Raw genomic sequence first — 27,504 nt, 5'->3', positions numbered from 1 at the left:
ACATTAAACTCCAGAGGTTGCATGCTTACACTGTAATATACAAACTTAATTAACGTGCAATAACGGAACAAAATTCCTTTTTGAATAGATAACTTCAAGAGTTCTAAATGAATTGAACATTCATAATTTGAACATAAAACACAATATTCACAATTGTATAGTGAAGAAGTGAAGAAGACCTGTGGCAATCTTAACAGCACAAAGAAAGTACAAAAAACAACAATAAAATTTTTTTATTATAATAAGATTTACTGAAAATATGTTGTGCGATTTTCCTTACCTGTCACCTGTGCAAAAACTTGCATGAATCTTTATCACATCAAAAGGCATTTTCTTTTGACAAATGGGGCAAGTTTCCTAGAGGGAACAATATAAAAACAAAAACAATATAATGTAAATTATTTTCTTTCATGTTGTTTCAAGCATTTATTAGTTTTTTAATGTGGTTTTAAAATTATACATATGCAAAGAATGAGTGGAGTTACGTAAAGAACTCCTTTTTATTTATTTTCATTGCAATGTATCAATATGTTCCTGATGATTACCTGAAGACTTATAGACAAGCCAACCCCCCTTTACATCCTGAAATCAGCTCCTTCAGTTGGGCACATACCTTACAATGTAAATAACACTGTCAGTATAGCAAACCATGTAAAAATTAAATGCCCAACAGTTACCAGTGCAACACTGGTACAAAAAGCTTATAGTGTTACATTATAGCAATGTGCTTAAGAGCACCTTAGCACCCATGTTCCACATACAGAGTTACTAATGAATTAAGCTCTGTTACATTAGAAAAAGATCATTTTAAAAGATACAGGAGAGACGTCACACATACTTACTTCATCATAAGTTGCATTTTCAACCATTTGCATTGTCTTTTACCCAACCCAGCTTGCATATGTACCAGTTGCTCACTCTCCTCAGGTGTTCGCTCATATTGGTGAGGAAGCAGATAAAAGTTAACAGGCAATATTTTTGCGGGTTTGCTAGGGGGCATTGACAGCATTCGCCTTTTACCCCGTCCTTTGCTGAAAAACCCGGGAAATGATCTGTTGGCAAAACAAAAACCAAAATAATAACCATCAAATAATATCATGATGGCTTATGTCAGTATTAAAAAAAATGTGGTTGCAAAACCTGGTCATCTCAGTTTGAATGGTGGCCCTCTGCTGAACAGTGTGCTGCCTATGGAGGCTGAATTATGAAATTAATTTAATGAAAGTATTTTAATAAAACTATGTATGCACAAATACATGTACATAACAGGGATTTCCTTTACCACACTATCCTTACTATCTATCCTTTCCACAATAATAAATAAAAATACACAAAAAAAATACACTGACTGGGACCAGCTGCACTGCTTGAGGTCAGCAAAGACAACAAGTGCCTGGCTGATCTGACAACTTCGCTGTCCTGTAAAAACAGTTTAAGCAAAATATATATATTTTTATATTTATTTTTATATATAGCTACAAACTAATGATGTGTATCTAAAAACAATATCGTTAGTAGGACATAAATTGAATTGGTTACTGAATCATTAAATAAGCCAATGATTCAGTAACCCGTTCATAAAGACAGTCACTTGCCTCGTTGCAGTAGTGTTGATATTCGGGAAACGTCTAAAATGTTGTTTACCTAAATAATATAGTCTGATCATGAGGAATATTGGCCAATTCCTTGGCTCGATCGGTGCATCTCTACTAATAACATTTATATATTTGTTTTATTTGTATGATATAAGCGAAAATGAACGATATAGCTACTTTAATCGTGCCTGCAAGCTACACATATATCTAAATGATTATTCACAATGTTAAAGTCTTCAACTCAAAACACAGCTTACAATCATCATCGAGTGACCTTATATCCAAGTTGGATCTGATGTGGATTCCAATCAAGGAAATAAATGAAGCACTAACGGAGTTATTGTATTAACACAGGACACGAGCGGTGTGACGCGTCATGACAGAAGACAGTAGAACCTGATAATTAAAATCAGGGATAATGTCTACACTGAATGCGAAATTCCCAACAGCAAACGGATTCTCTGTTCTATTTCTAAGCTCTTTACAACGGCCGCTTTGTCACTTAAAAGTTATTGCGGCGTGTTCGCGTTCTATATAGACACGGTGGTATGCTAATCCCTTTTATCAAATATACAAACACCAGAGACCGCTCAGATAATGTTTCACACGCTGGGAATGCTAACACAATATATAATTATAAACCATAAATGCTTAAAAATCACTTACCTCTGGGCGATTCATGATCACGCAGAAGAATGGTCACCTCCTGAGCAGCTCTGTAATTGACCAAAATGCTTCGCTCGACTTTTCGGAGATCATCTACGCCTCCCTGTGAATGACCTCTGACCTACTTTCTGTACGATCTGAATTTCTGGGTTTGAATTTTAGAAAACTGAATTTAGAAAATTGAATTTTAGAAAATTGAATTTAGAAAATTGAATTTTAGAAAATTGAATTTAGAGAATTGAATTTTGATAATTCAGATTTACACAATTCACATTCAAATAGTTTTGTCATAATATTAGCTCTAATATTCAAGTAAAATAATTTCAAATTCAATTTTAATAATTCAAATTTACACAATTCACATTCAAATAGTTTTGTCATAATATTAGCTCTAATATTCAAGTAAAATAATTTCAAATTCAATTTTGATAATTCAAATTTACACAATTCACATTCAAATAGTTTTGTCATAATATTAGCCTCTTTTTAATTCAAATTTACACAATTCACATTCAAATAGTTTGGTCATAATATTAGCTCCATAACTGTCTGGTTCCAGTTCTGGATTTTACATGGTAAACACATGTTGGAGAGTAACGGTGCCACGTCTGGGTGCAGCAGGAGCCCCAGCTGGCAGCACTCAGCCTGACAGCAGGGCTCTAACCATGGACAGGTGCTGCTGGGTAGGCATCCGTGGTTGGAGCCCTGTTAGAAGGAACCGACACTGATGCATCGATGTGGATCCTGAACTTTGATTTCAGTTCCTGGCAACCGCCACACGCCTGTTGGTTTGTTTTTCTTGGCTTCCTTTGTTTTGTTTCCTTTTTCTTTTGTGCGTATTAATAAACCCCATTTGCCCAGATGTCCCGTCTCTGCGCTTCCTTCCCCCGTCAGCCCGTGGTCGTGACAAACAGAGGTAAAATGTACAATGAGACAAGTTCTGACATTCAAACAAATCCTGTTCAATTTTCTGATATGTATTGTATTTCTTTTCATAAATTATTTGTTGTTCCGGCAGCTCAGGTGGCACTTTATTTTAAAAAGTCTATATTTGCCAGATCAAGTAAAGCATACATGTGCATGTTTTTGGTGTTATGTTTTGGTGTTTAATTATCATTATATTCGTGCATTTTCTAAAGATTCTGTTTTTGAATAAAGGGTTGGAAATGAATGCTTTTATTTATTCATAATTTATAAAAAATAATCGACAGATTAATTGATTATTAAAATGATTGTTAGTAGCAGCCATGCTTCTTTATTATCGGAAGATACATCGAACATTAAGACTAACTGTGCTGTAAAACAAGTATTTGCTTTATTAGATATTTCTCCAGATTTATTTGTTTCAAAGCCAAATGGCGTATGATGTAAGCCAGGACTTTATTAGGCCTCAGACCAAGTGGTGATTATCACCATTTCACAGCCTCCCTGATCAATCTGGACAGCCTTGTTCTTGTACTGTTTTCTTTTCTCCACGTCTCCTTGTGAAGCTTCTCGAAGATGCTCCAGTGCTGCTCTCATGTCCACTGTCTGCTCGAGTTGCCCACACAGTTCCTTCTCCCTTCTGAAGAGGACCTTCAGGGTTTCCTCAATCTCCTGCCTCTTGCTTGTATTGTTTAAGTCCTGGAAACGTTTTTCCAGTTCGTTCCTGGTAGATGTTTTTTCAAGGAGCACTTTTTCAAGTTCTTCTCGTGCTCTGTGCTCATGGTCACGTTCGGCTGTCATCATCTCAAGTTCCTTTTTCATTTGCTGGAGCGTCTCCTCGTGGAGACTGTCTTTGCTCTCCAGCTGATGACGGAACTTTGTCTCTGTCTCCAGGAGAAGCCTCTCTGCCTCTTTCCTGCTTTCTCTTTTTGCTTCAAGCTCTTTTTCAGCTTTCTCTCTCCTGCTCTGCTCATCTGTCATTTGACTTCTCAGCATTTCCTGCTCCTTCTTCTCGTTCTGCAGCGTCTCTTCATAAAGAGCCTGCATGCTCCCCAGCTGCGTATGGAGCTGTGTCTCCATCTCCATCTGCTTTCCAGTTTCTCTCACGTTACAGAAACGCCTTTCTGCTTCTTCTCTGTTGTGTCTCTCCACGTTCAGCTGTGCTTCAAGCTCCTCACATTGCAGCCGTTCCAGATCTTGTTCTTCTCTCAGTCTTTCTTTTACTTCATTCTCAGCCTCCTGGATGGCAATTTGCCTCAGCTCTTCACGCCAAGCCAGGCTGTTCTGTGTCGTGTCACGAATAGCCATCTCCAGATTATTATTAGAGGCCATGAACATCTCCTCCACTTCTTTACGATGACCGGGATCCCTTTCCAGGAATGTCTCCATCACCGCCTCGAGTGTGCCGAGCTGTTCCCCGAACACCTCAACCTGACCCATCTGAGCTGATTTCAGATCGGTCATTTTGGGCTCAACGGAAACGTCCTTCTTGAAGAAGCGACGCTTGGTCCACCTAACAAACTTCTTCCACGCCTTCATTTCTCTACCTCTATACTGAACTCTTGTAAATCTGAAATGATTTAGTTCTTCACGGCTCACCTCTTAAATAGAGCGAAGCTGATGATGTCACTTTTTTTTCAGCCAATCAGATGGAGGAACAAGATCTTAAGAACATTGTGATTGGCTGGTTTCACTCAGCTGATTACGCTACAGAACAAGAGCTCAGAAACATTGTGATTGGCTGAAAAAAATTATATCAGCCAATCACATTAATTCTGGGCTCTTGTTCTTGCTGAAAAAAAAAGTGCCTCTCTGGACAGTGAATCAGGAGGAAACCCACACCGAGACAGAAGAACATGTAAACTCCACACACACAAGGTGCTGTCAACGCTATTTGTCCCAAATCAAATTACTGCCACTTTCACTTTTTAATCATTATTATTGGTGTGTTTTACACTTGGCTAACACGCTCGCGTCTGAACCGGAAGAGCACCAAGTTCCAGGTTCAAACCCCACTTACTACCATCGTGTCCCTCTGTCCCCAGGGGGACTGTCCCCGTCACTACTGAATGTAAATGTGTTGTTACGGAACAAGTAAAATAATATAGTTGTATATATTCCAAGTGAAATATAGTACACAGTCAGTAAAAACATTTGTTTTGCACGTCATTAGTGTGAACATGGACACGCCCCCTACACAAATGGGCCAATCGCATACCAGTACAACTTTGATTCTACATTTTATTATTAGATCATTTGTACCGTGATATAAAATTATTTTTAATGTTTGTCTTGTGTTTTAGACGTGTCAGAAAGACCCAGATTTGTTTAGTTGTTTCTATCTGGTCCGGTTAGAGTGTGACACCTAATGAGCCACGCGTATTTTTCACATGTAAATGTGTGCGTTCATGACGGAAAGTAAGTGCTGAGGAGTGTTGTTCACACTCGTGTGTTCGATTAGTTTATCCTTTCATACTGTTTTATATGCAGAGAGAGAGAGTTTGTAATGTTTGGCAATTATTTAATTCTTATGCTAATTTCCGCCTGCTATTAGCGCTAAGCTAACGGGGTTCAATAATTTTCCTGTGTTTTAGCTGCCTATATTTATATTCTAGGTAAAATGTTCTAGTGCTGGTTAGCTGCTTATGTAGGATTGTATTGTCTGTTTCATGTTAGATTACTGTAAGCAGTGTTATTAATCAGTGTTGTGTATCATATCATGTTCTGTGGAGTGTTTGCTTATGTATGCTTTCTCTGTTTCTTGTAGACCACACACACACACACACACACACACACACACACAGACACACACACATACTTCGTTAATAAATAAGATAATTGATAAGCTGGCCTCCAGGCTCCTGATTCTCTGACCGGAATCAGATCCTATTGTCGCTTCACCAGTGTAACACGTCGTGGGAGTGGTAGAATCTACACGACAAGACGTGTGAAACTCAAGAAAGGCAAAGGAGATTTCATTCATTTTTTCTTTATAGATTCTTTATTGACTGAAATATCCTACTGTGTCTTTCTTTTTACCTTCAGAGATGGAGGGACCAGGCGAGCAGTACTGGAGGCTCGGAGTATACGAGGTGCAGTGCGAGGTGTAATAAGGGCTGTGAGGTAGGATGGTGCTACTCCATGTTTGGCTTTGTAGGCCAGCATCAGTATTTAGAACCTGATGGGTGCAGCTACTGGGAGCCGGTGGAGGGAACGTAGCAGAGGGGCGGTGTGGAGAACTTGGGAAGGTTGAACATCAGTCGTGCTGCTGCGTCCTGTATGAGTTGTAGAGGTCGGATGGTACATAGAGGTAGATTCTTGTTTACTGACACTTTCACTTTTTAATCATTATTATTGGTGTGTTTTACACTTGGCCAACACACTCGCGTCTGAACCAGAAGAGCACCAAGTTCCAGGTTCAAACCCCACTTACTACCATCGTGTCCCTCTGTCCCCAGGGGGACTGTCCCCGTCACTACTGAATGTAAATGTGTTGTTACGTAACACGTAAAATAATATAGTTGTATATAATCCAAGTGAAATATAGTACATGGTGAACTATACAACATGGTTTTTAATGTTTGTCTTGTGTTTTGGACGTGTGAAGCTCAAGAAAGTCAAAGGAGATTTCATTCATCTTTTCTATATAGATTCTTTATTTGGCGTATTTGCATTTTGTAATAACGCTCATGTTACGTTCGCCTTTGCGATGTCCGCATAGCTGCGTCCTGTTCACCAGCCTCCCAGATCAACCTGGACAGCCTGGTTCTTGTACTGTTTTCTTTTCTCCACGTCTCCTTGTGAAGCTTCTCGAAGATGCTGCAGTGCTGCTCTCATGTACGCGGTCTGCACGAGTTGCCCACACAGTTCCTTCTCCCTTCTGAGGAGGACCTTCAGGGTTTCCTCAATCTCCTGCCTCTTGCTTGTACTGTTTAAGTCCTGGAAACGTTGTCGCACTTGGTGGAGTCGATGTTGTGGAGGGCGATGAGCAGCTCGCCGGGGGTCAGCGGAGACATGGAGGAGCTGCCTTCACCTGCAGGAACACACACATCTCAGCGCCGAGCTGCACAGAAGATGCTGGGGACAGCAGGACGAAACGCCAGCTTACTGTGCTGGGTGCCGAGGAGCCGGTTGAAGACCTCCTTCACCACGATGGGGTTCAGCTTGATGAGCTTGGGTAGAGCCTGAATCACCAGGACAAGATCATGACTTGGTATCACACACACTCACACACTGACTGCATCAACGCAACCCACCTTCCCCAGGCCGTTGATGACGGGAATGAGGAAGCGGACATCAGGAACCCGCTTGTGATAGAGATCCCGGACCCTCTCCACCAGCTCTGGAGAGGGGGACACTGAGGAGGAACACACACGTTCGGACTCTCGTCTTGATGGTAACACTCGTTACGAACGGCGGGCACCAGCAGAACGGACCTTTATCGGTGAGGATGTGCAGGCAGCGGGTGACCAGCGTCTCGGCTCCTTTAGGACAGTTCTCCACCAGCAGCAGCAGGTCGGGGGAGTTCATGCCCATTACTGTAAATTGAATCACAGTACCTTCAAAATACTGTAATTGTTATTACAGCAATAATCTGAATACTGTAATCATTGTTACAGTAGTAAGCACAGACTGTATTTGCAATCACAGTAATAAAGTGCTATACATTTCATTACAGCACATATTAGGCTACTGCAATGTGCATGACTGCATTATTTGTTATAATAAGTAATTTATAAAATATTGTTATAAAATAAAAATTATACCATACAATACAATGAAGATGCGTTTTTTGTCGTAAAACATTTCATTTATTTTTTTAAAGCAGTTTACAAAAAGTTTTACTTTGTAAAAAACACTATTTTCCCCAAACAACCCTTTCTCTTCAGGTAAACCAATTTAAACACCAAGGCCAAGAATTATTTTGTAACACTTCAATGCTTATACAGATAATTAAAAAAAAATACTTTTTTGTACTTTTTACATTTCCCTTTTCAGACATTGGTTTGTATGTGCAGTCACTGTATCCTGTAAAGTTAATTGATAATATAATAAAATTAACAATAAAACACAAAAAAGCATCACCATATAGACAACTATCACATATTTCAGGTTTTGTTTTTTGTTTGTTTTTTTACAAATACAAAAATTCCAAGTAAGTAAAATGTTCAGTTAAAAGAAGAATTGTAGAAAAATGCATTTGTACGAAAACATTTCAATATTCAACCAATAAACTGTTCAAGACTGACTTTACTGGTCCCAATGACATATATGATTCCTGCGCCGTTTCTTCCTATACTGAATATGTCTTCTAGGGCTGGAATCTTCTTCCCTGAAGTGGAAGGACAAAGAGGCATTAGTTACTAATGTAGAGTAGAAATGCAAAGGCAGCATTAATCCACACTATTGGCTCTATGACAATTTTTTGAGACTCCCTACTTCCCATTGGAAACGTTTGGAAATGTTTCTATTACTACATGAAGGTGCAGTAGCCTAGTAAAATACACTACACACACATGCACAGTTTTACATATAGAAACACACAAACAAGAGGGCATCTGTAAGACACTGCCCTGTACAGTGAATAAGTGTAGCCAACCCTGGTCCTTGAGGGCCACTGTCCTCCTGCTCATTTTCCAACCATCACTGCACTTACAGCTTCTGAATGCCTGGATCAGGTGTGTTCAGTCAATCAGTGGGTAGAACCTGGAGGATCAAGGTTGTCTACCCCTGCTGTAGAGTATTTTATTTCTGCAAAGTTTAAATAAATATAAATTAACAGTCTCACCTGATATCAATTGTTCTGCCAGTCATTCTCGATAAAGCCTGATAAACGATGCCACGTGTGGATTGAGGGATTCATTTTTTCGTTGCACCATCCTGCCAGTCCTTCTGCTCAGCTGGACCTTGGAAGAACACTTGCTTTGCTCAGGATTTATCCTGACAATAAATCTGTAAATTCATAAGATGCCATATATTACCCCAGGAGAAAAAACTTACAAAGATTTGGTCCAATATAGTGATATTTGCTGATCCATGTGAGGGTAATAAATTATTGAAGTTTGGTACATTAACCTCTCACACTTGTAATTTTGTGAATACTTTGTGCTACTTCCGATTCTCTAATATACCATAGAATGCAGAACTATTTTCTACTTTGTTTCACTACTCAGCAGCAGTCCGGACCCATATTCAACATATAGGGGAAATATATTGGCAGTGCTAAAGCAGAAAATTGTTCCACCAGAGTGTTGAGGACAAATGTTGGTTTCAGATATCCTTCACAGCAAATTTGTAGCTTTGTAGTGCATCTCAAAATGTATCTGTATTTATCCACACATTTTCCAGTGTCAATTTAAACATCACAGAAGAGCTGGAGCCATTTCTAGCTGTCATTGGGAAAGAGGCAGGGTACACCCTGGACAAGTTGGCGATTACAAAGATGACATACAGATGCATACAAACATTCACGCTCACACCTATGGGCAATTTAATTTCAAGAATGTTAGAGCAATACACTCCAGTAAAGCTCTTGTTCTCACAACAGGAAAGGAACAGATCTGTTGATGTATTACACTAATGGATCAGCAAGTACCAATATATGGGTAAAAATGTAAAAATAACAAATTGGTTATTTATAATATAACTGAGGATTGTCCCTGCAAAGAAATAACATTCTTTGCATTTGAAAGACATACTGTTTACAGTATGTAGTTGAACTGACTGTTTGGCTGGTGTTTGCTACAGATTCATATCCTGAAAAAAAAAGTATGTGACAGACTTAAACATGTAAAGCCAAAATCAATAATGTGTCAAAATGTATTCACTAGTTGGAAATGACACTCCTGTGTCCTCAGGTTAGATTATCAAAGTCCAAAAATGCAGCGTCTTACCTGTTGCAGTGTCCTGTGTCGCCTAGGTCGGTTTCCGTTGACAATACCAACGGTTGCTAGCGAAGAAGAAAACAATTGTCAAGCTAATTAGCTGTAGCTAGCTAACAGACCGACAAGCAATACTTGAAAAAATTTACATTTAGCTAAATTAGTGCTAGTGTGCCGGAGTTAAATGGTTACACTAGATTTATAAATGTATTTCTTCTTTTTTTGTGTCTTTTATTTTCTTATTTTCTAAAGACTTTTATTTTGTTTACCTGTATTCTGATGTGGGTAAGGGAATTATAATGATACCATTATAATGATGGGTGTTTGTTTAATTGTAAAATGTTAAAATGTGTTAATGTTTCTGGTTATGTCAAATATGTTTCTGTATTTTTGTTTGTTCAATTTATGATTATTATAAAAAGTTATGTGGGTTCTAAAACTTTGATCACCCCCGAAAAGTGGTTGGATGCGGCCGTGCCCGTGGGTTAGTGGGTTGGAGACCCGGTTTAGTCCTCTTAGACACATGGCATGAGCTGTGAGAGAGAGAGGTGCAGAGAGACGCGAGTTGTGACGTGATGTTCTGGCGTGACCTTGCTTTTATACAGAATACACTTTGCACAGAAAATTTCTTGGGTGTCAGCTCGTCAATTACGGTTCAAGAAAAGAAATAAAAAAAATTACACAACGCAGAAGAAGGACCGCTACACTAGGTTAAGCTAATACACGTACTGTTGCAAAAAACATTGAGTTGATTTACCTTTCTGAAGTCAAAGGACGAGGATCTTCTTTCATGAAAATAATGCGAAGCTGGCCATCAGCACTTCATTTCTTAATATTGAGGATGTAAAATTCATGAAATATATCCTAGAAATATGATTTCTGTGTTCCGAATAACTGAAAGATGAGAAATATGAAAATTCCCGCTCAAAATTATTGTATTATGATATACAGCAATATGGTTTTACTGTAAAACAACAGCCGCCCAGGAATTTAAACCATGATGCTTTGCAAATCTACAGCAACATGCTGTATACAGGTTCTACAGTACGGATTTGTTCATTATACAGTAATAATGCTGTGAAAACTACAGAAATGTGTTACAGTGTAATGTGTCTCGTGTGTCTTCACCGTTTATTTACCGCGCGTTAACTAAACTTCGGCATGAACGTCAATCTTGTGTTTCGGTCGCTAGTAAAAGTTTTCATGTGAACGTCAGTCTTCGTCCTCGTCCTCCTGCGGCGTGGGGTCCGCCTCCTCGGTCACCTCCGGCCCGCCGGGGAAGTCGCGCTGGGGGTCGGGGGGCAGCGCCGGCGAGAAGGCCGCGTCGCTCTTCACGCCCCAGCCGATGTAAACGTTCTCGAACTTCCTGCGGGGAGACCGGGACGCGGTGATGACGGGCGACGGCCACGGCGAAGCGGGGGACGAGGGCGGAGGACAGCCGGGAGCTCCACGGTGGCAGCCGGTCGATTTCTACACCAAACGCAGAAACGTGGCGCGTTACCGTGGTTACGGAGGAGGAGGCGGACCGGCGGCATCTCGCACGCTCACCTGCGTCTTCAGACAGCGGGGTGAAGAGGGCGGGTCCTTCCTCCCGTTCCGGCTCCTCCTCTTCATCTTCATCAGGTTCCACCGCCGGGTTCACCCACACGCAGCGGCCCTGGACGAACCGCAGTATCAGCGGCGGGTTCTAGAAGGTCCGAGGTGACGGTTAAATACGAAGGACGGACCTGAGTCAGGATGTGCGGGACGTGGTGCACCCAGGAGCGCCTTCCCTTCTCTGTCCTGGCGTCCATCATCTGTCTGTTTCTTCTTCTTTTTTCCCGCGTCGTCACTCATCATCTCGTCATCTGACCTCACGCGCTAATCTCGCGAGAACTGCCACCTTCAGTACCTGTAGTAGCTACTGCAGGCGGCACTTATCGCGAGATTAGCGACACAACTCAGATTATTTTTTTAAATAACGCAGATTAAAATACGGGAGATTTACGGGAAAATACTAATACGGGAGGACGGCGGGAAAGAACGGGCCAAAACAGGATACTTGACAGGTATGCCGTGGGGACACAGTCAATGTTAAGCGTCCCGCTCAGGGACACGATGGTAGTAAGTGGGGTTTGAACCTGGAACTTTGTGCTCTTCCGGTTCAGACGCGAGCGTGTTAGCCAAGTGTAAAACACACCAATAATAATGATTAAAAAGTGAAAGTGGCAGTAATTTGATTTGGGACAAATAGCGTTGACAGCACCTTGTGTGTGTGGAGTTTACATGTTCTTCTGTCTCGGTGTGGGTTTCCTCCTGATTCACTGTCCAGAGAGGCACTTTTTTTTCAGAATTAATGTGATTGGCTGATATCATTTTTTTCAGCCAATCACAATGTTTCTGAGCTCTTGTTCTGTAGCGTAATCAGCTGAGTGAAACCAGCCAATCACAATGTTCTTAAGATCTTGTTCCTCCATCTGATTGGCTGAAAAAAAAGTGACATCATCAGCTTCGCTCTATTTAAGAGGTGAGCCGTGAAGATCTTAATCATTTCAGATTTACGAGAGTTCAGTATAGAGGTAGAGAAATGAAGGCGTGGAAGAAGTTTGTTAGGTGGACCAAGCGTCGCTTCTTCAAGAAGGACGTTTCCGTTGAGCCCAAAATGACCGATCTGAAATCAGCTCAGATGGGTCAGGTTGAGGTGTTCGGGGAACAGCTCGGCACACTCGAGGCGGTGATGGAGACATTCCTGGAAAGGGATCCCGGTCATCGTAAAGAAGTGGAGGAGATGTTCATGGCCTCTAATAATAATCTGGAGATGGCTATTCGTGACACGACACAGAACAGCCTGGCTTGGCGTGAAGAGCTGAGGCAAATTGCCATCCAGGAGGCTGAGAATGAAGTAAAAGAAAGACTGAGAGAAGAACAAGATCTGGAACGGCTGCAATGTGAGGAGCTTGAAGCACAGCTGAACGTGGAGAGACACAACAGAGAAGAAGCAGAAAGGCGTTTCTGTAACGTGAGAGAAACTGGAAAGCAGATGGAGATGGAGACACAGCTCCATACGCAGCTGGGGAGCATGCAGGCTCTTTATGAAGAGACGCTGCAGAACGAGAAGAAGGAGCAGGAAACGCTGAGAAGTCAAATGACAGATGAGAGGAGCAGGAGAGAGAAAGCTGAAAAAGAGCTTGAAGCAAAAAGAGAAAGCAGGAAAGATTCAGAGAGGCTTCTCCTGGAGACAGAGACAAAGTTCCGTCATCAGCTGGAGAGCAAAGACAGTCTCCACGAGGAGACGCTCCAGCAAATGAAAAAGGAACTTGAGATGATGACAGCCGAACGTGACCATGAGCACAGAGCACGAGAAGAACTTGAAAAAGTGCTCCTCGAAGAAACATCTACCAGGAACGAACTGGAAAAACGTTTCCAGGACTTAAACAATACAAGCAAGAGGCAGGAGATTGAGGAAGCCCTGAAGGTCCTCCTCAGAAGGGAGAAGGAACTGTGTGGGCAACTCGAGCAGACAGTGGACATGAGAGCAGCACTGGAGCATCTTCGAGAAGCTTCACAAGGAGACGTGGAGAAAAGAAAACAGTACAAGAACCAGGCTGTCCAGGTTTATCTGGGAGGCTGGTGAACAGGACGCAGCTATGCGGACATCGCAAAGGCGAGCGTAACATGAGCGTTATTACAAAATGCAAATACGCCAAATAAAGAATTTATCTAGAAAAGATGAATGAAATCTCCTTTGACTTTCTTGAGCTTCACACGTCCAAAACACAAGACAAACATTAAAAACCATGTTGTATAGTTCACCATGTACTATATTTCACTTGGATTATATACAACTATATTATTTTACGTGTTCCGTAACAACACATTTACATTCAGTAGTGACGGGGACAGTCCCCTTGGGGACAGAGGGACACGATGGTAGTAAGTGGGGTTTGAACCTGGAACTTGGTGCTCTTCTGGTTCAGACGCGAGTGTGTTGGCCAAGTGTAAAACACACCAATAATAATGATTAAAAAGTGAAAGTGTCAGTAAACAAGAATCTACCTCTATGTACCATCCGACCTCTACAACTCATACAGGACGAAGCAGCACGACTGATGTTCAACCTTCCCAAGTTCTCCACACCGCCCCTCTGCTACGTTCCCTCCACCGGCTCCCAGTAGCTGCACCCATCAGGTTCTAAATACTGATGCTGGCCTACAAAGCCAAACATGGAGTAGCACCATCCTACCTCACAGCCCTTATTACACCTCGCACTGCACCTCGTATACTCCGAGCCTCCAGTACTGCTCGCCTGGTCCCTCCATCTCTGAAGGTAAAAGGAAGACGCTCATCTAGACTCTTCTCCGTCTTGGCCCCTCGGTGGTGGAATGAACTTCCAGCTCAGTCACTGAACACCTTCACACGGCAGCTCAAGACCTTCCTCTTTAGAGAAGATTTAGATGAACTTGTATCCTTCTTCTCGTCTGACTTCTGTATAGAAACTAGAACAGAGTGAATAAAAAGATTGTATTCATAGTTGGGGGTCCTAGTGAACCGGAATTGATCTCTTCATCCATGGTAACTTGGAAGCACGTTGTAAGTGGCTCTGGATACGGCCGTCTGCCAAATGCCTTAAATGTAAATAATGAATAAGTTCGGCTTTATAAAAAAAGGAGGCCGCTTACATTTACATTTAAGGCGTTTGGCAGACGTCCTTAACCAGAGCGACTTACAACTTGCTTCTATGTTACCATGGATGAAGTGGTCAGTTCTGGTTCACTAGGACCCCCAACTATGAATACAATCTTTTTATTCACTCTGTTGTAGAATCTGTACAGAAGACAAGAAGAAGGTCACAAGTTCATCTAAATCTTCTCTAAAGAGGAAGGTCTTGAGCTGCCGTTTGAAGGTGCTCAGTGACTGAGCTGTTCTGACCTAAAGGGGAAGTTCATTCCACCACCGAGGGACCAAGACGGAGAAGAGTCTAGATGAGTGGAAAGCTGACCTGATTGTGTTGAAGATGAGGGTCATCATCTCCTTGCTGTTCCTGCTGTTCTCCACATTTAGAGCTCTTTCTCTGAACAACCAGAGCAACCCTCTAAATACAAAAAAAGAAATTCCTGTGCAGGACATCAACGCTGAGCTGCAGTACCTGAGGAACATGGTCCACTACCTGGCTCAGGAAGTCCAGTTGGAGAACGTGAAGACCAACCTAAAGGACCCTGAAGACATGGTGCTGGATCTGAGGCTGGATTTCAAAGTTCTGGAGAGAGAAAACGCTGGTAATCACATCTTCTAAATGTGCAATATTAATTCAACAACACTGAGACCAGTATGAACATCATTCACAGACTTTAATGTTGGTATTTAGCTCATTTACATTTACATTATTACATTATTTAGCTCAAGATGTGGAGATAAAGACCATGAAGGATGAAGTGGAGAACATGAAGAAGGAGAATGCAGGTGCATAAATGACATTTGACAAATATTATAGTGTAAAATATACTATACAAATAGTATTATTTAATCACACATAGTATTAATTCCATGTAATTACTGTATAAATAACATAAACAGTGAATTATTATTCATTGGTTATGATTAGTTTAGGTTATAATAACAGTACATTAATTCAATTCTCTACATGTAATAAGAGTGTATGAGTAGATATAATTTAGAATAACAGACATCTGTATTATTTTGTATATAAGCGCAAGATGCTGTCCTGTCAGACGTACAGAAAGACCTGGAGAATCTGAAGATGGAAAATGCAGGTAATGCAGAACAGACAGTCCAACGTTCACATCCAAGCTGCTTACAAGAGTGACCATTGAATTTTTTACAGTAATTCTGAGCATGGGAACAATCAGCGACATCTCATCAATATACATTGTTATACATCCATACATACATTGATGTACATTCATATACCGCCATAAACTGCCATATACAGCCATATAAATTAACTGTTATATGCGACCATCCTGTCATAAAAACTCTTTAATCTCCTATAGAAATAAGCCATACCATATTCTACCATAAAGTACTGAATTATTCCTTCATTATTGCAGCACTTGTGGCAGAGCTGACGACTCTAAAGATCCAAATGGATGACAATGAGCAGAACGTGGAGAACCTGACTCATCAGAATGCAGGTGCTGGATCGAAATGATCTCTAATCATATTTTCTTGGTGAAGATTTGGCTCATTTTTTGTGTTCCACCTACATCAGAGCAAGCAGCAGAGCTGAAAGCTGTCAAGAACCAAGTAGAAGATCTGCAGCAGAAGAACTCAGGTATCATGTGATGAACTGTGGTTTTAATATTTTCTGCTCTGAATGCAGAGATTGGAGGACTGAAGACCAGACTAACATCAGTGGAGACCAAAGTGGAGAAACTGAGCAACATGAATGCAGGTAAATGACATTATTATTGCTATATACTGAATACATATTGTAATCGTGATGAAAGATCGGTTTATTTGTACATGATGAGTATTGGGTCATATCCTTAAATATGATGTGCCTTTTATTTGGGATATAAGTTACTTTCTAGTCATCATTCTATGTAAATCAATAGAATTACTTACATATCAGATGATTATGTTTTTGTCTTTTTGTAAAGTTGAATATCAGCAGTGATGTTTTTTTGGTTCTGTTCCACTTTACAGGAGGCAAAGTGGCCTTTTCAGCAGCTCTGACATTTAATACTGAGTATGTACAAGCAGGACCTTCCGAACTGAACTTGGTCTTCAGGAACATCATCACCAATGTTGGAAACGCCTACAGCAGTAATACAGGTTCTCAGCATCTTCTCATAGTCATGGTGTCAGTGGGAGTCACATTCTTTAAACACCTCAGTGCCAGCCTCTTAACGCACTTTGTGAAAGTGAAGTGACTGTCCTTGTGAAACACCACACACGGTGTGGCTCAGGTTTAAAGGCTTAAACCATCACCGTTGGTGAGGAGCGGGCAGCCATGTTCATCTTCTCTGCATCAGCTCGTTTTGCTCCTTACTGGCCCGTGACTGGTTGGCTCGGCCTGTAGAATTGAGCCTCTTTGTCTTTGGACTGGAAGGCGGAGTCCCTGGTGTCCACCAGGGTTTGTGGTTCGGTCCGGTGGTGAACAGGGACTGATAGTCTCCTGTTTAACCTGACAGGTGCATCATGGTAGTAGATCTGACTGTAGTGAATTTTTCTGTATGGTTCTTGCAGGGTTCTTCACCGCTCCAGCGAAGGGCGTTTACTTCTTCAGGTTCACCGTGGTGGACATCCTCTCATCGCGCACCATGTACACAGCGCTGTACAGGAACCAGCAGAGGATCATGTTGCTGGGGGAGTACGACATGGACCACCATGTCTCCTACCTGGTCGGCGGCGTGACTCTGCAGCTGGAGGCGGGAGACTGGAAACCAGCGACTTTACAACGATGAGAGTAATCACTGCATCTTCAGCGGATTCCTGCTCTTCACCCTGTGAAATGGTGATAATCATCACTTGGTCTGATGCCTAATATGGGGCAGTGGTGGCCTAGCGGTTAAGGAAGCGGCCCCGTAAACAGAAGGTTGCCGGTTCGAATCCCGATCCGCCAAGGTGCCACTGAGGTGCCACTGAGCAAAGCACCGTCCCCACACACTGCTCCCCGGGCGCCGGTCATGGCTGCCCACTGCTCACTCAGGGTGATGGGTTAAATGCAGAGGACAAATTTCACTGTGTGCTGTGCTGCTTTGTATCACATGTGACAATCACTTCACTTTGAAATTAATAAAGTCCTGGCTTACATCATACGCCATTTGGCTTTGAAACAAATAAATCTGGAGAAATATCTAATAAAGCAAATACTTGTTTTACAGCACAGTTAGTCTTAATGTTCGATGTATCTTCCGATAATAAAGAAGCATGGCTGCTACTAACAATCATTTTAATAATCAATTAATCTGTCGATTATTTTTTATAAATTATGAATAAATAAAAGCATTCATTTCCAACCCTTTATTCAAAAACAGAATCTTTAGAAAATGCACGAATATAATGATAATTAAACACCAAAACATAACACCAAAAACATGCATATGTATGCTTTACTTGATCTGGCAAATATAGACTTTTTAAAATAAAGTGCCACCTGAGCTGCCGGAACAACAAATAATTTATGAAAAGAAATACAATACATATCAGAAAATTGAACAGGATTTGTTTGAATGTCAGAACTTGTCTCATTGTACATTTTACCTCTGTTTGTCACGACCACGGGCTGACGGGGGAAGGAAGCGCAGAGACGGGACATCTGGGCAAATGGGATTTATTAATACGCACAAAAGAAAAAGGCACGAGGGACAAAACAAAGGAAGCCAAGAAAAACAAACCAACAGGCGTGTGGCGGTTGCCAGGAACCGAAATAAAAAGTTCAGGATCCACATCGATGCATCAGTGTCGGTTCCTTCTAACAGGGCTCCAACCACGGATGCCTACCCAGCAGCACCTGTCCATGGTTAGAGCCCTGCTGTCAGGCTGAGTGCTGCCAGCTGGGGCTCCTGCTGCACCCAGACGTGGCACCGTTACTCTCCAACATGTGTTTACCATGTAAAATCCAGAACTGGAACCAGACAGTCAGCACAATTCAGACCAAGCACTCTGTCAATCTTATGCTTCACAAGTTATTTGTGTGCATCTGGACTTTCTCTCACGTCTCAACATTACCTTGAGCTGATTAAATACAGAGATTCTGGGATTCTGCTGCCAAGCAGATTTATAATGATTTATAATACCCTTATTACACCTTGCACTGCACCTGGTATACTCCGAGCCTCCAGTACTGAAGGTAAAAGGAAGACACAGTAGGATATTTCGGTAAATAAAGAATCTATAAAGAAAAAATGAATGAAATCTCCTTTGCCTTTCTTGAGTTTCACACGTCTTGTCGTGTAGATTCTACCACTCCCACGACGTGTTACACTGGTGAAGCGACAATAGGATCTGATTCCAGTCAGAGAATCAGGAGCCTGGAGGTCAGCTTATCAATTATCTTATTTATTAACGAAGTATGTGTGTGTCTGTGTGTGTGTGTGTGTGTGTGTGTGTGTGTGTGTGTGTGGTCTACAAGAAACAGAGAAAGCATACATAAGCAAACACTCCACAGAACATGATATGATACACAACACTGATTAATAACACTGCTTACAGTAATCTAACATGAAACAGACAATACAATCCTAGATAAGCAGCTAACCAGCACTAGAACATTTTACCTAGAATATAAATATAGGCAGCTAAAACACAGGAAAATTATTGAACCCCGTTAGCTTAGCGCTAATAGCAGGCGGAAATTAGCATAAGAATGAAATAATTCCCAAACATTACAAACTCTCTCTCTCTGCATATAAAACAGTATGAAAGGATAAACGAATCGAACACACGAGTGTGAACAACACTCCTCAGCACTTACTTTCCGTCATGAACGCACACATTTACATGTGAAAAATACGCGTGGCTCATTAGGTGTCACACTCTAACCGGACCAGATAGAAACAACTAAACAAATCTGGTTCCGCCCAAAGTCTTTCTGACACGTCTAAAACACAAGACAAGCATTAAAAATAATTTTATATCACGGTACAAATGATCTAATAATAAAATGTAGAATCAAAGTTGCACTGGTATCCGATTGGCCCATTTGTGTAGGGGGCGTGTCCATGTTCACACTAATGACGTGCAAAACAAATGTTTTTACTGACTGGAACCATGTTGTATAGTTCACTGTGTACTATAGTTCACTTGGAATATATACAACTATATTATTTTACTTGTTCCGTAACAACACATTCAGTAGTGACGGGGACGGTCCCCCTGGGGCATACCTGTCAAGTTTTGGATTTGAAAATAAGGGACATTTTCCTGCGCCCACCACAAGCAGTCCCACCCGACCAAGCCCCAGTGTCCCTTACATTTTAAGACGGGTGACAAGAAAGCTAAAATCACCACTTGTCAATCACTTCTAAACTTCAGCTGGCTTTATGCACAGCTGCACCACTCCTGACCTTTGTTTCCTGTCCGCCATTATTGGACAAACTGATGAATCAGGTTTTTGGTACACAGCGTTGCCGTTTGTACCTCTGCACTTGTGACCTGGTCTGCCTCAGTGGCATTTCTCGTCACGAATGCTGACATCGCCCGGGCATGTTTTTGTGCCTGGCGGACATCATTCCTTCCCCCGTGTGCGATGCTAAAATCGCGGTTACAAATGACTGTCCCCCACCCCGCTCTTCTTCATAAAAAATACATTCGGTGTCCCATTGATCGCGGTATTGACACGAGGATGTAGTTTTTTTGGCAGGAGCGCCTTCCTTCTCTGTCCTGGCGTCCATCATCTGTCTGTTTCTTCTTCTTTTTTCCCGCGTCGTCACTCATCTCGTCATCTGACCTCAAGCGCTAATCTCGCGAGAACTGCCACCTTCAGTACCTGTAGTAGCTACTGCAGGCGGCACTTATCGCGACATTAGCGACACAACTCAGATAATTTTTTTTTAAATAACGCAGATTAAAATACGGGAGATTTACGGGAAAATACTAATACGGGAGGACGGCGGGAATGAACGGGCCAAAACGGGATACTTGACAGGTATGCCCGGGGGACACAGTCAGGGTTAAGCGTCCCGCTCAGGGACACGATGTTAGTAAGTGGGGTTTGAACCTGGAACTTTGTGCTCTTCCGGTTCAGACGCAAGCGTGTTAGCCAAGTGTAAAACACACCAATAATAATGATTAAAAAGTGAAAGTGGCAGTAATTTGATTCGGCACAAATAGCGTTGACAGCACCTTGTGTGTGTGGAGTTTACATGTTCTTCTGTCTCGGTGTGGGTTTCCTCCTGATTCACTGTCCAGAGAGGCACTTTTTTTTTCAGCAAGAACAAGAGCCCAGAATTAATGTGATTGGCTGATATAATTTTTTTCAGCCAATCACAATGTTTCTGAGCTCTTGTTCTGTAGCGTAATCAGCTGAGTGAAACCAGCCAATCACAATGTTCTTAAGATCTTGTTCCTCCATCTGATTGGCTGAAAAAAAAGTGACATCATCAGCTTCGCTCTATTTAAGAGGTGAGCCGTGAAGATCTTAATCATTTCAGATTTACGAGAGTTCAGTATAGAGGTAGAGAAATGAAGGCGTGGAAGAAGTTTGTTAGGTGGACCAAGCGTCGCTTCTTCAAGAAGGACGTTTCCGTTGAGCCCAAAATGACCGATCTGAAATCAGCTCAGATGGGTCAGGTTGAGGTGTTCGGGGAACAGCTCGGCACACTCGAGGCGGTGACGGAGACATTCCTGGAAAGGGATCCCGGTCATCGTAAAGAAGTGGAGGAGATGTTCATGGCCTCTAATAATAATCTGGAGATGGCTATTCGTGACACGACACAGAACAGCCTGGCTTGGCGTGAAGAGCTGAGGCAAATTGCCATCCAGGAGGCTGAGAATGAAGTAAAAGAAAGACTGAGAGAAGAACAAGATCTGGAACGGCTGCAATGTGAGGAGCTTGAAGCACAGCTGAACGTGGAGAGACACAACAGAGAAGAAGCAGAAAGGCGTTTCTGTAACGTGAGAGAAACTGGAAAGCAGATGGAGATGGAGACACAGCTCCATACGCAGCTGGGGAGCATGCAGGCTCTTTATGAAGAGACGCTGCAGAACGAGAAGAAGGAGCAGGAAACGCTGAGAAGTCAAATGACAGATGAGCAGAGCAGGAGAGAGAAAGCTGAAAAAGAGCTTGAAGCAAAAAGAGAAAGCAGGAAAGATTCAGAGAGGCTTCTCCTGGAGACAGAGACAAAGTTCCGTCATCAGCTGGAGAGCAAAGACAGCCTCCACGAGGAGACGCTCCAGCAAATGAAAAAGGAACTCGAGATGATGACAGCCGAACGTGACCATGAGCACAGAGCACGAGAAGAACTTGAAAAAGTGCTCCTTGAAGAAACATCTACCAGGAACGAACTGGAAAAACGTTTCCAGGACTTAAACAATACAAGCAAGAGGCAGGAGATTGAGGAAGCCCTGAAGGTCCTCCTCAGAAGGGAGAAGGAACTGTGTGGGCAACTCGAGCAGACAGTGGACATGAGAGCAGCACTGGAGCATCTTCGAGAAGCTTCACAAGGAGACGTGGAGAAAAGAAAACAGTACAAGAACCAGGCTGTCCAGGTTGATCTGGGAGGCTGGTGAACAGGACGCAGCTATGCGGACATCGCAAAGGCGAGCGTAACATGAGCGTTATTACAAAATGCAAATACGCCAAATAAAGAATTTATCTAGAAAAGATGAATGAAATCTCCTTTGACTTTCTTGAGCTTCACACGTCCAAAACACAAGACAAACATTAAAAACCATGTTGTATAGTTCACCATGTACTATATTTCACTTGGATTATATACAACTATATTATTTTACGTGTTCCGTAACAACACATTTACATTCAGTAGTGACGGGGACAGTCCCCCTGGGGACAGAGGGACACGATGGTAGTAAGTGGGGTTTGAACCTGGAACTTGGTGCTCTTCTGGTTAAGACGCGAGTGTGTTGGCCAAGTGTAAAACACACCAATAATAATGATTAAAAAGTGAAAGTGTCAGTAAACAAGAATCTACCTCTATGTACCATCCGACCTCTACAACTCATACAGGACGAAGCAGCACGACTGATGTTCAACCTTCCCAAGTTCTCCACACCGCCCCTCTGCTACGTTCCCTCCACCGGCTCTAAATACTGATGCTGGCCTACAAAGCCAAACATGGAGTAGCACCATCCTACCTCACAGCCCTTATTACACCTCGCACTGCACCTGGTATACTCCGAGCCTCCAGTACTTCTTTAGAGAATATTTAGATGAAATTGTAACCTTCTTCTTGTCAAACTTGTGTACAGAATCTACAACAGAATGAATAAAAAGATTGTATTCATAGTTGGGGTCCTAGTGAACCGGAATTGATCTCTTCATCGATGGTAACTTGAAAGCACGTTGTAAGTCGCTCTGCCAAATGCCGTAATTGTAAATATGACACGGTGTAATAAAGTGCTCATCATCATTTCTAACTGTGTCTTGTATGAAATATCTATTTAGGGCAGCTAGACATGATTCTTCTCATGTCCTGATTGGTCTGTTTAAGTTCTCACCTGCAACATTGAGTTTTTTAGCTGTATTACGATATGGCGACACGGTCCAAGTGTGGCCCCGTAATCGGAAGGTTGCAGGTGTGGATGCCGAACCACCAAGGTCCCCTGGTCCAAAGCACGGTCCCCACAAGCTGCTCCCTGGGCGCCTGTCATGGTGCCCACTGCTCACCAAGGGTGACGGTTAAATACAGAGGACACGTTTCACCGTGTCACTGTGTGCTGTGCTGCGGTGTTTCACAATGACAATCACTTCACTTTCACTTGTAGAACCTGACAGAGTTCTAACCGTGAAGCTGTGTGCCATCACTAAGAGCTGAGTACGTTCCAGAGACAGTTCCAGAACAAATCACAGTCTCGCTTTGTTGGCGCAGGTAAACCGCTTCGGGTCGACCAGAGTTGTGGAAGTGGAGCACGTTGATTAATCGGACTGACCGTTACTGACCTGTTGCCATGGAGACCATTGGTCGAAAAATTTGCATCCACTCATTGGATTCATTATCCAATTTATTCCCTTTAAATTGCATGATATTACACCATTCGACGTGGACGGGAAAAGTCTCTGTATTTTAAGTAGCTTTTAAAAGTAACAAATTGAAAATAGTTTTAAATATGCATCATGGCAAGCCCTATTAGTGACTAATCACTTTTAATCGATTGAGTCCGAACAAAAACATTTATTGACATGTGCAAATTGACGTTTCTGAGACTTTCATTGTTCAATCTAATGCCAGAGAAAATTTAAGTTTAAAGACGTTATTGTCATTGCACAATCATACTTAGTACTACAGCACGACGAAATTGAGGTCTTGTACAGCAGTCCCAGTGCAAGATAAGATAAGATAAACCTTTATTAGTCCCACAAGTGGGAAATTGCACTTGTCACGGCAGAAAGTGACAGAAGCAGAAGGTAATAGCATCACAAAAAAATAACATAAATATGTATCTGTATAAGTAATGATTAAAATATACTTTATGTCAAAAATGATTGATGACATATCAGCATAAGGAAAAAGCGCATGATTTATGACCACCTACCCTTCTACCTTCTCCCCTTCTCCACCGGACACCCAGCGCGTAATTTATGACCTCCTTCCCTCTCCCCTCTCTCACCCTTGGACACCCAGCGCATCCTCTCACAGTCTTAGATGTCATATAATCACTTATACAAGCTTTTAAAAAAACAGATGTCATATCACTAGTTTACAAACTATGGCTGTTGTGGGAGAGGTCATAAACCGGTATACCTCTACTTTTAAAACAGAAACCTTATTTTTAAGTGTATGGTTTTACTCAACCTACTGTTTCAGTGTTTAACACGTTTAAACACAATACTTACACAAACTTATTTTAAAAATACAAACGCATACGCTATTCATATACTGACTGAATATGGTAGAATCCCATTTTGTATGTAGGAAGCATCACAGCACCTTCTCGCCCCACTCTATCGCTCTCTCCCTTGTGTGTAGCGTCTGCGTAGGATCACAGATGGTTGATCTTCAAAGAACCTTTTAACCTGTGACATTTACATACCAATTACAACCCTGGACCCTCACTCTGATCGTCCCGTCTTCCCCCACTGTCACAAATGTAGCGTCTGCGTAGGATCATAGATGGTTGATCTTCAAAGAACCTTTTAACCTTTGACATTTACATACAAATTACAACCTGGACCCTCAGCCTGATTGTCCCGTCTGCCCCCACTGTCACCAAGACGATGCAAAACAGACGGGGTCTGCAAACTGCTCATCGGGGCTCCAAGCTTCAAAGCATTCCAAAGACCTCCTGCCTGGCCCCACCGTCGCAATACACAATCACGCACACACTTAAAACATATTGTCTGTATCTTGTGCTAGGAATATGTGATTATAAGTGGATCCCGTATATGCACGCGTTGTGTGTACGTTCCCTTGTATGAATTATACTAGTTACAACTTTCTATTGTACATTAGGTAAACTTTAATTACCTATAATTAAGTGTATAAGTGTATCTCTACTTTCCTACCTCCTAAAGGTCCCTTTCTTGGTGTCAGAAGGAACTTCTCTTTACTACTGGAACAGTGATGCATACCATGTGATCACAAAATACATCATACAATTTCTATAAGGTAGAAATTGTAACTGCAACAAACTACAGTCTCTCTCTGGACCAGCCATAAACATTCCGGTCAGTCGTAAACCCGGACAAAGGGAACTTCTCCCGCCAAAATGTCACACTTGTGATTGGCTATTCAGGCCACATGATGGGCGTGCCAGAAAACATTCAAAAAGGAGCGTCACACAGGCACGAATGCTCAGATTTTCTCTTCTTCCTTCCGAGACACCTTTTCTTTCAACACTTTGTTACTCTTTGGCAATATTTACCTTCAAGAAGAACCTCCAACGCCAGACCTACGGATCAAGGATCGTGACCCTACAGCATCAGGACTCTTTGCATGAAATAAGGACCAATGCAAGTAACTATGCACGTCTAAACCCCTTTTTAAGGTGAACATAAGAATTCTCTGACGATTCTCATTAGGCTGTGGTTAATTGATGTGTAATACTGCCATTCTCTTTTCATCACTTTCCTTTACCCTGTATGTATATGTTTGTCTAATTGTTGTATGTTAGCTATAGCCGTGTTTATTAAATTCTTTAAATTCACAATCGTTTGTTTCTGTGTGCTGCTCACATCTGGAGTCACTGAACGTTTGACCTTTTAAGCTACATGCTAAGTTACTGCTAGTGGGAAAGCTACCTTTCCTGGCAAGAGGGGGGGTAATCGTTCCCAGAATTGATAAATAATTATATTATCTGCTCCGTGGACGGACAGATCAAGTAATTGTAACATTAATTCTGCTACAGTTTATCCCAAAATCTAATCTAAATGCTTATTGTTAATTATAACCAGTTATAATTAATTATAGATATTTCCTCTTGAGCTAATTCGTTACATTTAATGGTGGAGAATGCGGGCACGTTCAAACTTATTTTGTGAGCAAACTCAGTAACAATCTTTTTGTGTTTTTATGCAAGCTTAAAGTGAGGCAAGACTCACTCTCGTGATTGGTTGGTTCAAGACCACCTCCATATGTGTATTTCAACAGCCATTGTCTGTTAAAGTACACAGCCATTAGTTCATAATATTAAAATTGTGCTGTAAAGACGAAGAAATCTCTTTGCTGTACATTTTAATATTATCAGATCGCCTGTTGGAACGAAGAAATCTTCCTTCATCGCGATAAAGATTGATTTGAGCGACGTTCCTCTTGTCATCTTTTTATAGGCCTTATTCGTAAATGAGAGCCCTAAATGCATATGTGTAGAAACAGCTAAGGAACCCTGTTTTTAATTGTTAGTGTGTAAGAGGCGGCGAAGAAATCCTGCCCACACATTGCTGTGCAACTAACTGCATTTGTGTAAAAACGGCGAAGAAATCCCGTTTTTAATTTTTAGTGTGTAAGAGGCAGCGAAGAAATCCTGCCACACACCCCTTTTGGTGCAGCTAAATTGCATTTGTTTTAAAGCAGCGAAGAATTCCTGTTTTTAATTGTTAGTGTGTGAAAGGCAGCGAAGGAATCCTGCCACACCCTGTCTAACACTCCTAAATTCCAACTCCACCCCCTCTGTTCTAACCCTTGGGGCTCACCCACGCCACCTTGTGGCCAGTCTCAGTAGGTGGGTTTTCTTAGTTGGTTGGCCCAAGCCTGCCAGTTTACCTGAAAGGCTTATTCTGACTCTTTGCCTCTTAACTTGATTCTTGTTATTACTGAGTCAAGCCTCTCTCTCTCCTGTTTAGATTTATTTAAATTTAGTCTAAACAGTGTTCGAATTTAAATTTAGAATCGATTTCTATGTTCTACACCTGTGTGTTTACTTATAGGTAGTGCTCCTACCTCTCCTCTGTGTTTGGCGTATTTGTTTGCTTGTCTTCACCTGGTTTCTGTTTGTTTGCCTAGAGACCAAACCTTTGAGAATCATCAGAGAAGGCTGAGTAATACATTGACAACCCAAGCTGCCAAAGTCTTAAGACTGTCACGCAGTCAAATCTAAGTACTATAGGCGCAGTCATTAACACTGGTAGGACTTGCATTGGTTTTGTTTTGTGCTGTCCCTCTCTCTCGCTCCCTTTCTCTCCCTCTCTCGCCTGACAAGCAAGCCAACATGTCTCGATCATCCAGCCCTGAGGCCCACTGGGATCGTCTAGAAGTCTGGCTGAACGCCCTGACTAGCAATCTTCTTCCTGAACCCACTGGGGACCTGCAGAACCTGAGCCAAGAACAGATTGACGACAACCTGAGCATCTTGATGGCCCGCGATCCGACGCAGGACTA

The 27,504-nt window shown here is 41.9% G+C and overlaps 1 protein-coding gene across 5 annotated transcripts; it reads right to left on the bottom strand.

Moving 5' to 3' along the window:
• Positions 1 to 7,447: 7,447 nt before the first annotated feature.
• Positions 7,448 to 11,901, bottom strand: LOC114773376 (radial spoke head protein 6 homolog A-like). Of its 5 annotated transcripts, XR_003744322.1 has the most exons (7): positions 11,615 to 11,901; positions 10,824 to 11,536; positions 10,079 to 10,134; positions 8,974 to 9,137; positions 8,435 to 8,517; positions 7,622 to 7,723; positions 7,448 to 7,542 (listed from the first exon to the last, which is right to left on the bottom strand). XR_003744322.1 is itself a non-coding variant. In XM_028965828.1 (2 exons), the coding sequence occupies exons 1-2, from the start codon at positions 11,684 to 11,686 to the stop codon at positions 11,279 to 11,281; spliced, it is 330 nt and encodes a 109-aa protein (XP_028821661.1). In that variant the 5' UTR covers positions 11,687 to 11,901; the 3' UTR covers positions 10,708 to 11,278. The 5 variants fall into 5 exon arrangements, 1 of the variants encoding a protein (XP_028821661.1); XR_003744321.1 differs by lacking the exons at positions 7,448 to 7,542; positions 7,622 to 7,723 and having other exon boundaries at positions 8,326 to 8,517; XR_003744319.1 differs by lacking the exons at positions 7,448 to 7,542; positions 7,622 to 7,723; positions 8,435 to 8,517; positions 8,974 to 9,137; positions 10,079 to 10,134 and adding an exon at positions 10,548 to 10,599.
• Positions 11,902 to 27,504: the final 15,603 nt, after the last annotated feature.

The sequence above is a fragment of the Denticeps clupeoides genome, unplaced genomic scaffold, assembly GCF_900700375.1.
Source record: "Denticeps clupeoides unplaced genomic scaffold, fDenClu1.1, whole genome shotgun sequence".
In the NCBI taxonomy this organism is placed as follows: domain Eukaryota; kingdom Metazoa; phylum Chordata; class Actinopteri; order Clupeiformes; family Denticipitidae; genus Denticeps; species Denticeps clupeoides.
The sequence above is the reverse complement of the archived record's forward strand: the minus strand, read 5'-3'. Positions and strand labels throughout refer to the sequence as shown.